General features: G+C 44.2%; 1 protein-coding gene across 1 annotated transcript in view; it reads left to right on the top strand.

The window, feature by feature from the left end:
• LOC144695845 (complement C4-like) overlaps positions 1-15752 on the top strand; it is a 148425-nt gene that overhangs the window by 119017 nt on the left and 13656 nt on the right. Inside the window, exons 3-5 of the mRNA XM_078566874.1 lie at positions 12716-12775; positions 13527-13620; positions 14295-14460. Coding sequence (XP_078423000.1) covers positions 12716-12775; positions 13527-13620; positions 14295-14460 — 320 coding nt within the window. The remainder of the gene's footprint in view (positions 1-12715; positions 12776-13526; positions 13621-14294; positions 14461-15752) is intronic.

Here is a 15752-nt window from a genome sequence, read left to right as displayed (position 1 = left end):
ATGAGTTCAGAGTTCCCTCTGACAGAACACACTGAGTTAAGCGTTCCCCCTGATAGAACACACTGAGTTAAGCGTTTCCTCTGACAGAACACACTGTGTTAAGCGTTCCCTCTGACAGAAACACTGAGTTAAGTGTTCCCTCTGACAGATCACACTCATCTAAGCGTTCCCTCTGACAGAAACACTGAGTTAAGCATTCCCTCTGACAGAACACACTGAGTTAAGCGTTTCCCCTGACAGAAACACTGAGTTAAGCGTTCCCTCTGACAGAGCACACTGAGTTAAGCGTTCCCTCTTACAGAGACACTGAGTTAAGTGTTCCCTCTGACAGAACACACTCATCTAAGCATTCCCTCATACAGAACACACTGAGTTAAGCGTTCCCTCTGACAGAAACACTGAGTTAAGTGTTCCCTCTGACAAAACACACTGTGTTAAGCGTTCCCTCTTACAAAACACACTGACTTATGCCTTCCCCCTGACAGAACACACTGAGTTAAGCGTTCCCTCTGACAGAACACACTGAGTTAAGCGTTCTCTCAGACTGAAACATTGAGTTAAGTGTTCCCTCGGTCAGAACACACTGAGTTAAGTGTTCCCCCGACAGAACACACTGAGTTTAGCGTTCCCCCTGACAGTAACACTGAGTTAAGCGTTCTCTCTGACAGAACACAATGAGTTAAGCGTTCCCTGTGACAGAACACACTCAGTTAATCGTTCCCTCTGACAGAACACACTGAGTTAAGCGTTCCCTCTGACAGAACACTGAATTAAGCGTTCCCTCTGACAGAACACAATGAGTTAAGAATTCCCTCTGACAGAACACACTGAGTTAAGCGTTCCCCCTGACAGAACACACAGAGTTAAGCGTTCCCTCGACAGAAACACTGAATTAAGCGTTCCCTCTGACGGAAACACTGAGTTAAGCGTCCCAGTGACATGAACACTGCGTTAAGTGTTCCCTCTGATAGAACACACTGAGATAAGCGTTCCCTCTGACAGAAATCACTGAGTTAAGCGTTCCCTCTGACAGAAATCACTGAGTTAAACGTTCCCTCTGACAGAAAAAGTGAGTAAAGCGTTCCCTCTGACAGAACATATTGAGTTAAGCGTTCCCCATGACGTAACACACTGATTTAAGCGTTCCCTCTGACAGAATCACTGAGTTAAGCGTTCCCTCTGAAAGAACACACTGAGTTAAGCATTTCCTCTGACAGAAACACTGAGTTAAGTGTTCTTTCTGACAAAACACACTGAGTTAAGCGTTCCCTCTGACAAGACATACTTAGTTAAGCGTTCCCTCTGACAGAAGACATTGAGTTAAGCGTTTCCTCTGACAGATACAGTGAGTTAAGTGTTCCCTCTGACAAAACACACTGAGTTAAGCGTTTCCCCTGTCAGAACATACTGAGTTAAGCATTCCCCCTGACAGAACGCACTGAGTTAAGCGTTCCCCATGACAGAACACACTGAGTTAAGCGTTCCCCCTAACAGAACATACTGAGTTAAGCATTCGCCCTGACAGAATACACTGAGCTAAGCGTTCCCTCTGACAGAGCACACTGAGTTTAGCGTTCCCTCTGACATAACACACAGTGTTAAGCGTACCCTCTTACAGAAACACTGATTTAAGTGTTCCCTCTGACAGAACACAGTGATTTAAGCGTTCCCTCTGACAGAAACACTGAGTTAAGTTTTCCCTCTTACAAAACACACTGAGTTAAGTGTTCCCTCTGACAGAACACACTGAGTTAAGTGTTCCCTCTGACAGAACACACTGAGTTAAGTGTTCCCTCTGACAGAACACACTGAGTTAATCCTTTCCCCTGACAGAACACACTGAGTTAAGCCTTTCCCCTGACAGAACATACTGAGTTTAGTGTTTTTACCCTGACAGAACACGCTGAGTTAATTGTTACCTCATTCAGAAGACACTGAGTTAAGTGTTCCCTCAGTTAGAACACACTGAGTTAAGCGTTCCCTCTGACAGAATACACTGAGTTAAGCGTTCCCTCTGACAGAACACCCTGAGGTAAGTTTTCCCTCGGTCAGCACACACTGAGTTAAGCGTTCCCTCTGACAGAACACACTGAGTTAAGTGTTCCCTCAGTCAGAACACACTGAGTTAAGCGTTCCCTCTGACAGAATACACTGAGTTAAGCGTTCTCTCTGACAGAACACCCTGAGGTAAGTTTTCCCTCGGTCAGCACACACTGAGTTAAGCGTTCCCTCTGACAGAACACACTGAGTTAAGTGTTCCCTCAGTCAGAACACACTGAGTTAAGCGTTCCCTCTGACAGAACACACAGAGTTAAGCATTCCCTCTGACAGAACACACTGAGTTAAGCGTTCCCTCTGACAGAAACACTGAGTTAAGCGTTCCCTCTGACAGAACGCAATGAGTTAATTGTTCCCTCTGACAGAACGCAATGAGTTAATTGTTCCCTCTGACAGAACACACTGAGTTAAGTTTTCCCTCGGTCAGAACATACTGAATTAAGTGTTCCCCCTGACTGAACACACTGAGTTAAGCGTTCCCTCTGACAGAAACTCTGAGTTAAGCGTTCCCTCAGTCAGAACACACTGAGTTACGTGTTCCCCCTTACAGAACGCACTGAGTTAAGAGTTCCTTCTGACAGAACATACTGAGTTAAGCGTTCCCTCTGACAGAACACACTGAGTTAAGCATTCCCCCTGACAGAACACACTGAGTTAAGCGTTCCCTCTGACAGAACACACTGAGTTAAGCGTTCCCTCTGACAGATACACTGAGTTAAGTGTTCCCTCTGACAGAACACACTGAGTTAAGCGTTCCCTCTGACAGAACACACTGAGTTAAGCATTCCCTCTGACAGAACACACTGAGTTAATCATTTACCCTGACAGAAACACTGAGTTATGCGTTCCCTCTGGACAGAAAACGCTGAGTTAAGTGGTCTCCCTGACAGAACACACTGAGTTATGCGTTGCCTCTGACAGAAACACACTGAGTTAAGCGTTCCCTCTGACAGAAACACGGAGTTCAGCAGTCACCCTGACTGAACACACTGAGTTAAGCGTTCCCTCTGACAGAACACACTGAGTTATGCGTTCCCTCTGACAGAAACACGGAGTTCAGCAGTCACCCTGACTGAACACACTGAGTTAAGCGTTCCCTCTGACAGAACACACTGAATTATGCGTTCCCTCTGACAGAAACACGGAGTTCAGCAGTCACCCTGACAGAACACACTGAGTTAAGCGTTCCCTCTGACAGAAACACGGAGTTCAGCGGTCACCCTGACAGAACACACTGAGTTAAGCGTTCCCTCTGTCAGAACACACTGAGTTAAGGGTTCCCCATGACAGAACACACTGAGTTAAGTGTTCCCTCGGTCAGAACACACTGAGTTTTGGTATCCCTCTGACAGAACACACTGAGTTAAGCATTCCGTCTGACAAAAACACTGAGTTAAGCGTTCGCCCTGACAGAAACACTGAATTAAGCGTTCCCTCTGACAGAACACACTGAGTTGTGTTCCCCCTGACAGAACACACTGAGTTAAGCGTTCCCTCTGACAGAAACACTGAGTTAAGCATTACCTCTGACAGAACACACTGAGTTAAGTGTTCCCTTGGACAGAACACATTGAGTTTAACGTTCCCCCTGACAGAACACACTGAGTTAAGTGTACCCTCTGACAGAAACACTGAGTTAAGTGTTCCCTCTGACAGATCACACTGATCTAAGCGTTCCCTCTGACAGAAACACTGAGTTAAGTGTTCCCTCTGAGAGAACACACTGAATTAAGTGTTCCCTTAGACAGAACGCACTGTGTAAAGCGTACCCCTGACAGAAACACTGAGTTAAGCGTTCCCTCTGACATAACACACTGTGTTATGCGTTCCCTCTGACAGAAACACTGTGTTAATTGTTCCCTTTGACAGAACACACTGATTTAAGCATTCCCTCTGACAGAAACACTGAGTTAAGCGTTCCCTCTGACATTAACACTGAGTTAAGTGTTCCCTCTGACAAAACACACTGAGTTAAGCGTTTCCCCTGACAGAAACACTGAGTTAAGCGTTCTCTCGGACAGAAACACTGAGTTTAGCGTTCCCCCTGACAGTAACACTGAGTTACGTGTTCCCTCTGACAGAACACAATGAGTTAAGCGTTCCCTCTGACAGAACACACTCAGTTAATCGTTCCCTCTTACAGAACACACTGAGTTAAGCGTTCCCTCTGACATTAACACTGAGTTAAGCGTTCCCTCTGACAGTACACACTGAGTTAAGCCTTTCCCCTGACAGAACTCACTGAGTTAAGCCTTTCCCCTGACAGAACACACTGAGTTAAGTGTTCCCTCTGACAGAACACACTGAGTTAATCCTTTCCCCTGACAGAACACACTGAGTTAAGCCTTTCCCCTGACAGAACATACTGAATTTAGTGTTTTTACCCTGACAGAACACATTGAGTTAATTGTTACCTCATTCAGAACACACTGAGTTAAGTGTTCCCTCAGTGAGAACACACTGAGTTAAGTGTTCCCTCGGTCAGTATACACTGAGTTAAGCGTTCCCTCTGACAGAACACTCTGAGGTAAGTTTTCCCTCGGTCAGAACACACTGAGTTAAGCATTCCCTCTGACAGAACACACTGAGTTAAGTGTTCCCTCCGACAGAACACACTGAGTTAAGCGTTCCCTCTGACAGAACACACTGAGTTAAGTGTTCCCTCTGACAGAACACACTGAGTTATGTGTTCCCTCTGACAGAACACACTGAGTTAAGCGTTCCCCCTGACAGAACACACTGAGTTAAGCGTTCCCTCTGACAGAAACACTGAGTTAAGCGTTCCCTCGGTCAGAACATACTGAGTTAAGCGTTCCCTCTGACAGAACACACTGAGTTAAGTGTTCCCTCTGACAGAACACAATGAGTTCAGAGTTCCCTCTGACAGAACACACTGAGTTAAGCGTTCCCCCTGATAGAACACACTGAGTTAAGCGTTTCCTCTGACAGAACACACTGTGTTAAGCGTTCCCTCTGACAGAAACACTGAGTTAAGTGTTCCCTCTGACAGATCACACTCATCTAAGCGTTCCCTCTGACAGAAACACTGAGTTAAGCGTTCCCTCTGACAGAACACACTGAGTTAAGCGTTTCCCCTGACAGAAACACTGAGTTAAGTGTTCCCTCTGACAGAGCACACTGAGTTAAGCGTTCCCTCTTACAGAGACACTGAGTTAAGTGTTCCCTCTGACAGAACACACTCATCTAAGCATTCCCTCATACAGAACACACTGAGTTAAGCGTTCCCTCTGACAGAAACACTGAGTTAAGTGTTCCCTCTGACAAAACACACTGTGTTAAGCGTTCCCTCTTACAAAACACACTGAATTAAGCGTTCCCTCTGGCAGAACACACTGAGTTAAGCGTTCTCTCGGACTGAAACACTGAGTTAAGCGTTCCCTCTGACAGAACACACTGACTTATGCCTTCCCCCTGACAGAACACACTGAGTTAAGCGTTCCCTCTGACAGAACACACTGAGTTAAGCGTTCCCTCTGACAGAACACTGAATTAAGCGTTCCCTCTGACGGAAACACTGAGTTAAGTGTTCCCTCGGTCAGAACACACTGAGTTAAACGTTGCCTCTGACAGAACACACTGAGTTAAGTGTTCCCCCGACAGAACACACTGAGTTTAGCGTTCCCCCTGACAGTAACACTGAGTTAAGCGTTCTCTCTGACAGAACACAATGAGTTAAGCGTTCCCTGTGACAGAACACACTCAGTTAATCGTTCCCTCTGACAGAACACACTGAGTTAAGCGTTCCCTCTGACAGAACACTGAATTAAGCGTTCCCTCTGACAGAACACAATGAGTTAAGAATTCCCTCTGACAGAACACACTGAGTTAAGCGTTCCCCCTGACAGAACACACAGAGTTAAGCGTTCCCTCTGACAGAAACACTGAATTAAGCGTTCCCTCTGACGGAAACACTGAGTTAAGCGTCCCAGTGACATGAACACTGCGTTAAGTGTTCCCTCTGATAGAACACACTGAGATAAGCGTTCCCTCTGACAGAAATCACTGAGTTAAGCGTTCCCTCTGACAGAAATCACTGAGTTAAACGTTCCCTCTGACAGAAAAAGTGAGTAAAGCGTTCCCTCTGACAGAACATATTGAGTTAAGCGTTCCCCATGACGTAACACACTGATTTAAGCGTTCCCTCTGACAGAATCACTGAGTTAAGCGTTCCCTCTGAAAGAACACACTGAGTTAAGCATTTCCTCTGACAGAAACACTGAGTTAAGTGTTCTTTCTGACAAAACACACTGAGTTAAGCGTTCCCTCTGACAAGACATACTTAGTTAAGCGTTCCCTCTGACAGAAGACATTGAGTTAAGCGTTTCCTCTGACAGATACAGTGAGTTAAGTGTTCCCTCTGACAAAACACACTGAGTTAAGCGTTTCCCCTGTCAGAACATACTGAGTTAAGCATTCCCCCTGACAGAACGCACTGAGTTAAGCGTTCCCCATGACAGAACACACTGAGTTAAGCGTTCCCCCTAACAGAACATACTGAGTTAAGCATTCGCCCTGACAGAATACACTGAGCTAAGCGTTCCCTCTGACAGAGCACACTGAGTTTAGCGTTCCCTCTGACATAACACACAGTGTTAAGCGTACCCTCTTACAGAAACACTGATTTAAGTGTTCCCTCTGACAGAACACAGTGATTTAAGCGTTCCCTCTGACAGAAACACTGAGTTAAGTTTTCCCTCTTACAAAACACACTGAGTTAAGTGTTCCCTCTGACAGAACACACTGAGTTAAGTGTTCCCTCTGAGAGAACACACTGAATTAAGTGTTCCCTTAGACAGAACGCACTGTGTAAAGCGTACCCCTGACAGAAACACTGAGTTAAGCGTTCCCTCTGACATAACACACTGTGTTATGCGTTCCCTCTGACAGAAACACTGTGTTAATTGTTCCCTTTGACAGAACACACTGATTTAAGCATTCCCTCTGACAGAAACACTGAGTTAAGCGTTCCCTCTGACATTAACACTGAGTTAAGTGTTCCCTCTGACAAAACACACTGAGTTAAGCGTTTCCCCTGACAGAAACACTGAGTTAAGCGTTCTCTCGGACAGAAACACTGAGTTTAGCGTTCCCCCTGACAGTAACACTGAGTTACGTGTTCCCTCTGACAGAACACAATGAGTTAAGCGTTCCCTCTGACAGAACACACTCAGTTAATCGTTCCCTCTTACAGAACACACTGAGTTAAGCGTTCCCTCTGACATTAACACTGAGTTAAGCGTTCCCTCTGACAGTACACACTGAGTTAAGCCTTTCCCCTGACAGAACTCACTGAGTTAAGCCTTTCCCCTGACAGAACACACTGAGTTAAGTGTTCCCTCTGACAGAACACACTGAGTTAATCCTTTCCCCTGACAGAACACACTGAGTTAAGCCTTTCCCCTGACAGAACATACTGAATTTAGTGTTTTTACCCTGACAGAACACATTGAGTTAATTGTTACCTCATTCAGAACACACTGAGTTAAGTGTTCCCTCAGTGAGAACACACTGAGTTAAGTGTTCCCTCGGTCAGTATACACTGAGTTAAGCGTTCCCTCTGACAGAACACTCTGAGGTAAGTTTTCCCTCGGTCAGAACACACTGAGTTAAGCATTCCCTCTGACAGAACACACTGAGTTAAGTGTTCCCTCCGACAGAACACACTGAGTTAAGCGTTCCCTCTGACAGAACACACTGAGTTAAGTGTTCCCTCTGACAGAACACACTGAGTTATGTGTTCCCTCTGACAGAACACACTGAGTTAAGCGTTCCCCCTGACAGAACACACTGAGTTAAGCGTTCCCTCTGACAGAAACACTGAGTTAAGCGTTCCCTCGGTCAGAACATACTGAGTTAAGCGTTCCCTCTGACAGAACACACTGAGTTAAGTGTTCCCTCTGACAGAACACAATGAGTTCAGAGTTCCCTCTGACAGAACACACTGAGTTAAGCGTTCCCCCTGATAGAACACACTGAGTTAAGCGTTTCCTCTGACAGAACACACTGTGTTAAGCGTTCCCTCTGACAGAAACACTGAGTTAAGTGTTCCCTCTGACAGATCACACTCATCTAAGCGTTCCCTCTGACAGAAACACTGAGTTAAGCGTTCCCTCTGACAGAACACACTGAGTTAAGCGTTTCCCCTGACAGAAACACTGAGTTAAGTGTTCCCTCTGACAGAGCACACTGAGTTAAGCGTTCCCTCTTACAGAGACACTGAGTTAAGTGTTCCCTCTGACAGAACACACTCATCTAAGCATTCCCTCATACAGAACACACTGAGTTAAGCGTTCCCTCTGACAGAAACACTGAGTTAAGTGTTCCCTCTGACAAAACACACTGTGTTAAGCGTTCCCTCTTACAAAACACACTGAATTAAGCGTTCCCTCTGGCAGAACACACTGAGTTAAGCGTTCTCTCGGACTGAAACACTGAGTTAAGCGTTCCCTCTGACAGAACACACTGACTTATGCCTTCCCCCTGACAGAACACACTGAGTTAAGCGTTCCCTCTGACAGAACACACTGAGTTAAGCGTTCCCTCTGACAGAACACTGAATTAAGCGTTCCCTCTGACGGAAACACTGAGTTAAGTGTTCCCTCGGTCAGAACACACTGAGTTAAACGTTGCCTCTGACAGAACACACTGAGTTAAGTGTTCCCCCGACAGAACACACTGAGTTTAGCGTTCCCCCTGACAGTAACACTGAGTTAAGCGTTCTCTCTGACAGAACACAATGAGTTAAGCGTTCCCTGTGACAGAACACACTCAGTTAATCGTTCCCTCTGACAGAACACACTGAGTTAAGCGTTCCCTCTGACAGAACACTGAATTAAGCGTTCCCTCTGACAGAACACAATGAGTTAAGAATTCCCTCTGACAGAACACACTGAGTTAAGCGTTCCCCCTGACAGAACACACAGAGTTAAGCGTTCCCTCTGACAGAAACACTGAATTAAGCGTTCCCTCTGACGGAAACACTGAGTTAAGCGTCCCAGTGACATGAACACTGCGTTAAGTGTTCCCTCTGATAGAACACACTGAGATAAGCGTTCCCTCTGACAGAAATCACTGAGTTAAGCGTTCCCTCTGACAGAAATCACTGAGTTAAACGTTCCCTCTGACAGAAAAAGTGAGTAAAGCGTTCCCTCTGACAGAACATATTGAGTTAAGCGTTCCCCATGACGTAACACACTGATTTAAGCGTTCCCTCTGACAGAATCACTGAGTTAAGCGTTCCCTCTGAAAGAACACACTGAGTTAAGCATTTCCTCTGACAGAAACACTGAGTTAAGTGTTCTTTCTGACAAAACACACTGAGTTAAGCGTTCCCTCTGACAAGACATACTTAGTTAAGCGTTCCCTCTGACAGAAGACATTGAGTTAAGCGTTTCCTCTGACAGATACAGTGAGTTAAGTGTTCCCTCTGACAAAACACACTGAGTTAAGCGTTTCCCCTGTCAGAACATACTGAGTTAAGCATTCCCCCTGACAGAACGCACTGAGTTAAGCGTTCCCCATGACAGAACACACTGAGTTAAGCGTTCCCCCTAACAGAACATACTGAGTTAAGCATTCGCCCTGACAGAATACACTGAGCTAAGCGTTCCCTCTGACAGAGCACACTGAGTTTAGCGTTCCCTCTGACATAACACACAGTGTTAAGCGTACCCTCTTACAGAAACACTGATTTAAGTGTTCCCTCTGACAGAACACAGTGATTTAAGCGTTCCCTCTGACAGAAACACTGAGTTAAGTTTTCCCTCTTACAAAACACACTGAGTTAAGTGTTCCCTCTGACAGAACACACTGAGTTAAGTGTTCCCTCTGACAGAACACACTGAGTTAAGTGTTCCCTCTGACAGAACACACTGAGTTAATCCTTTCCCCTGACAGAACACACTGAGTTAAGCCTTTCCCCTGACAGAACATACTGAGTTTAGTGTTTTTACCCTGACAGAACACGCTGAGTTAATTGTTACCTCATTCAGAAGACACTGAGTTAAGTGTTCCCTCAGTTAGAACACACTGAGTTAAGCGTTCCCTCTGACAGAATACACTGAGTTAAGCGTTCCCTCTGACAGAACACCCTGAGGTAAGTTTTCCCTCGGTCAGCACACACTGAGTTAAGCGTTCCCTCTGACAGAACACACTGAGTTAAGTGTTCCCTCAGTCAGAACACACTGAGTTAAGCGTTCCCTCTGACAGAACACACAGAGTTAAGCATTCCCTCTGACAGAACACACTGAGTTAAGCGTTCCCTCTGACAGAAACACTGAGTTAAGCGTTCCCTCTGACAGAACGCAATGAGTTAATTGTTCCCTCTGACAGAACGCAATGAGTTAATTGTTCCCTCTGACAGAACACACTGAGTTAAGCGTTTCCCCTGACAGAACACACTGATTTAAGCGTTCCCCCTGACAGAACACACTGAGTTAAGCGTTCCCTCTGACAGAAACACTGAGTTAATCGTTCCCTCTGACAGAACACACTGAGTTAAGTTTTCCCTCGGTCAGAACATACTGAATTAAGTGTTCACCCTGACTGAACACACTGAGTTAAGCGTTCCCTCTGACAGAAACTCTGAGTTAAGCGTTCCCTCAGTCAGAACACACTGAGTTAAGTGTTCCCTCGGACACTGCGTTAAGGTGATTTGCAAAATGAAAAAAATACGAAGCAATGTGTGGTCAAAAATTATTTTACGCAGCGAGTTTTTGTGACCTGCAATGCACTTCCTAATGGTGCAGTCCAGATTCAGTGGCGAATTTCAAATGGAAATTGAGTAAATCCTTTTTTTAATCATTCACAGGATGTGGGCTTCGCTGGCTAGGCCAGCATTTATTGCCCATCCCTAGTTGCCCTTGAGCTGCCTTCTTGAGCTGCTGCAGTCCATGTGGTGTAGGTACATCCACAGTGCTGTTAGGGAGGGAGTTCCAGGATTTTGACCCAGCGACAGTGAAGAAACAGCGATATATTTCCAAGTCAGGATGGTGAGTGATTTGGAGCGGATCTTCCAGTTGGTGATGTTCCCAAGTGGCCGGGTGATGGTGAAAGAGTGGAGAAGACTGGGACTAATTAGATAGTTATTTCAAGGAACCACTACAGGCATGATATGCTGAAATGCCTCATTATGTATGGAGTGTGCAAGCCATTAACTCTCAACTATGAATCAAAAACCCCGCTCCAAGGATTGAGCACATACTCCATGGCTGGTGCTGCAGTGCAGTTCTGAGGAGGACTTACATTCTTGGAGGTGCTCTTTGGATGAGATGTCAAAATGATGCCCATCTGTCTGACCTGGTGGATGTAAAGTATCCCACCCCAATATTTCAAATATTAACACGAATGTTAACCCCCACATCCTGGCCAATAGCTATCCCTCATAAAACATTACAAAAACAGATTTTCCAATCTTCATCATATAGCTGCCTCGGGTGTCTGCCAAGTGCATACTCAGGGGCTGGCAGGAGCATAGCGTTAATGCCACTGAACCTTCAATCCTGAGGCCTAGGCTAGTGTCCTGGGCTTTCAGGTACAAATCCCACTACGGCATGGAATTTAAATTGAATCAATACTTCTGGAATTTTAAAAAGCTAACCTCAGTAACAGTGACCATGAAACAATTGCTGTAAAAATCCATCTCTTCCACTGCTGCCCTTTGGAGAACCAAACCTGCCATCCTTACCTGGTCTGGGCCTCATGTGGCTCCAGACTCACAGCAATGTAACTGACTCCTAACTGCCCTCTGAAATTACATAGCAAGCTGCGACAAAGCCTGAAAGGAGTGAAATCTGAGGAACCAATCTACCTTTCATAGATTCACCTGTCCATGACATTATCGGTAGGAGTGACCACCGCACAGTCATTGTGGTCCTGTCTTCACATTGAGGATACCCTGCATCATGTTGTGTGGCACTAACACAATGCTAAATGGGGTAGATTTCAAACAGATCGAGTAACTCAAGATTGGGCATCCAAGAGCGCTTTTTCCTACCTGTAACAGAATTGTATGCAACAAAACCTATAAGCCATGGCCCTTCATGTCCCTCAGTATACTATTACCATCAAACTGAGGTAACAACCCTGGTTCAATGAAGATTGCAGAAGTGGAAGCCAGGACCATCAGCAGATATAGCTAAAAACGAGGTGTCAACCTGTTGATTGAACCATGTGCATGTTAAACACAGGAAGCAGCATGCAATTGACAGAACTAAGCGAAGACACAGCCAACGGATCAGGTTTAAGTAAGCTCTACAGTACTGCTACATCCAGTCGTGAATGGTAGTAGACAATTACTCAACTAACTGGAGGAGGAGGTTCAACATGTATCCCACGTCTCATGAAGAAATAAAATAAATATTGGCTGCCAAATTTCCTAAATTACATTAGTGACTACACTTCATAAAGCACTTTCATGGTTATTAGGAGCTTGAAAATTCCAATGGTCTTTGTTTTCTTATGATTTAATAAAATCTATTTGTGGCACAGGAACCGGTAGGTTGATTAATTTTAACTTTAAATTCAGACATAGATTTATAAAGGGTCAGATTATTTTTTTTTCTGTTCATCGCACAAGGAAATATTGAGAGTGGAAGAGTCTGTTGACAAATTATAATTGTAACTCTCACTCTGGTAGTTTCCTCTCGGAAGCAAGATTCGAATCGAGCTGTCTGGTCAAGGAAATGGGACACTGACAGTGAGTATTTTTAATAGTTACAAAAAGTATTACTTCAACCACTTTGGTGTTCACGTTTAGTGATGTTTTTATTACATCTGTTTGAATCAGGCATAAGTGTGGAAATGAATTAATTCCAGCACTGTACAAACTCCGATAGAGAAACAAATCAGACAGTCCCTCGGAAGTGTTCACTTCTGATGATGTCCATGTGTATTCCTTCCTTTTAATAGTCTAAAGAATCTCAGGGCATATTGAGGAGACTCTGAACCGTTAGAAGGTTCTCATCCTTAATCCTGAAGAGATTACAGTCACATACATGTGTAGGACTGGAAACACCTTTAAGGCTGACAGGGGCAGCTTCTCCTCCCTGAATGATTTATAATACCAATAGTTATCAGACATAAATTCAAATCTGCTTGCAAAAGATCGAGAGGGGAAACCGCTTATTCCGACTGTTCTCAGTATCTGGGACATTCTACTTGAAAAGGAGCTGAAAGCTGATTTTGTAAACAAATTTACAACAGAGTTTTGAAAGGTTTCTTGGGAATGAAGAAATAACAGGTCTTCAGACAGAAATCTAGGATATGGGTCTAAGTGCGACAACTCTTTCAAGCAACCATCATAGCCAGGACAGACAGAATGGTCTCCGCCTGTGCTATAAGTTTCTATAATTGTATTTCTATGTGTGCTTCTGTTAGTGCACAAGTTCAGCTTGGTGCTGTTCCAGTGGGACTTAGTTTTTAACAGCAACATATTTATGAACTTGCAGTTCCGCAAAAGGTACCATCTAATGGAGGAGCCGCCAAATACCTGCAGAAACTTTCACCTTTCTGTCACAGTGAAAGGAAAAGTGGAATTTAAAAGTAAGTATACTTCTGATGTAACTGATGTTTGTGGACAAAGTGTCTGGAGAGATCAGAATATCTTCAAAAAAATAAATTTGCACATTTCTATAATACCAAAGAACATGTTTAAATGTGACGATGCCCACACTATTTATTGTTGTCTTTTAGATATTTTTAAACTAAATTTTGAGGCTGACATCTAAACCAGCATATTGAAATAAAAGCATGTCAAACATAAATAACACTGCTGGTTTAAGTTCCTCTTCAATCATAAATGTTGCTGAGACCCAATATTGCCTCATAGTTCGAGGTAGCATTGACCTTGACGGCCAGCTGCTTTGATTTACAATGCAGTGCATGAAAAAAGGATGGAAGAAGATACAACATTGACTTTCCAAAGAAAATTGGCTTAATGCTTCAAGGTAAACAATTGCATGAATGTAGGGAAAGAGTGCATGATTGGAACTATTCAAATTGGATAGCTCTATCAAAGGCTGGCACAAGTAACGTAGACCGAATGGTCTTCCCTTGTGCTTCTACGAATGGCATGTTGGACAGGAATTATTTGAACAGGTATAAAGGACACACACGTTATCATCACTGAAAACTTTCCAGAAATGCTCATTAATTCAGAAATAGGGAAAGATCATAGCTGAACAGGAATAGACTGCCCTTTCCCTTTCATCCCACAGGACTGGACGACTACAATGAAGTTGATGAGCTATTAAATGAGTACGAGCCCCTTCCTGCCGACTCACCAATTGGTCCCATAGGTTGGTATGATCTTCGTTCCAGAAGGAAAAGGGATGTTCCAGATCCCCCAAATCATCAGGCCATTTACTATGAAATCTGTTATTGGTGAGTATTGCTGATAGCAGCTTACACTTACAATTCATCGACTCAATGAAATCAGTAAAATAATTCATTCGAGGTTAATAAAAATCTTGAACCCAGGTTAAAATAAGGCCTTCGTATGGTGTCAGTTGTGGTTCGGATGGGAACTTGCTTGACTGTTCATCATAAGGTTCTGCGGTCACCCCATTACTTAGCACATTAAGCCTACATGCCCATTGCTTGCTTCCTTCCTCCAGTTCTTATCCTTACCCAAATGATCTCAATTGTCATCTATGTTCCCATGCCATGCTCCCTCATCCCAAACATGGCGCCCTCCCAACTTGTCAGGCTGTCTCCTGCTTAATTTGCTTGGCTGTGAGTTTATTGGGATTTGACCTTCTCAGTGACACAATTGGCTAAACGCTGAGAGAACGTTCCCACTTGTGAGAAGGAGCAAAACTAGAGGCATTAGATCTCAGGCCGTTGATCAAAGCATTTCAGAAATGTTAAGGCCTCTATCACGTCATGTCTCACGCTTCCCTTTTCCACAGAAAAGCACATGATCCTGCTCATCCTTTACTGATTGGCATGAAAGATGGTCAACAAGTTATAAATTCAGGAGGAACACCTTTGTCAGAGAGGGACGAGAATGTAAAACACACCACCAGAGGGAATTATCACCAGGATACATTTAATGGGAAGCTAGTTAAATAGTTGTGGAAGAAACGATCTGAATGTTGTGCTGATATGGTGAAAAGAGACGGGATGCTAGTGAAGTGGAGCTGAAATTCCAGAATGTTGCTGTTGGGCTGTGTAATTCAATGTAATCTGCTTAAATACAATCTGCATATATATCAGTACATATATAGTATATGTAGCAATATATAGTACATATTGCTGCTTCCAAACCCATGACCACTACCATCTAGAAGAACAAGGGCAGCAGATGGATGGGAACACCACCACCTGGAAGTTCCCCTCCAAGTCACTCACCATCCTGACTTGGAAATCTATCACCGTTCCTTCACTGTTACTGGATCAAAATCCTGGAACTCCCTTCCTAACAGCACTGTGAGTGTACCTACAGAACATGGACTGCAGCAGTTCAAGAAAGCAGCTCACCACCACCTTCTTAAGGGCAACTAGGGATGGGCAATAAATGCTTAAGCCCACAATCCGTGAATAAAAAATAAATAAATTAATTGACCAGTATTTAATGTGCAAACAAAATATTTGCTATTGTAAAGATGCCCCATGACATTTGATCAAGTGTAATTTCAGCACAATGCCACAAACTCTGCTGTAGGTTTTTCTAA

Source organism: Cetorhinus maximus, chromosome 21 (genome assembly GCF_964194155.1).
Source record: "Cetorhinus maximus chromosome 21, sCetMax3.hap1.1, whole genome shotgun sequence".
NCBI lineage: Eukaryota > Metazoa > Chordata > Chondrichthyes > Lamniformes > Cetorhinidae > Cetorhinus > Cetorhinus maximus.
This window is presented reverse-complemented; position numbering and strand designations above follow the sequence as displayed.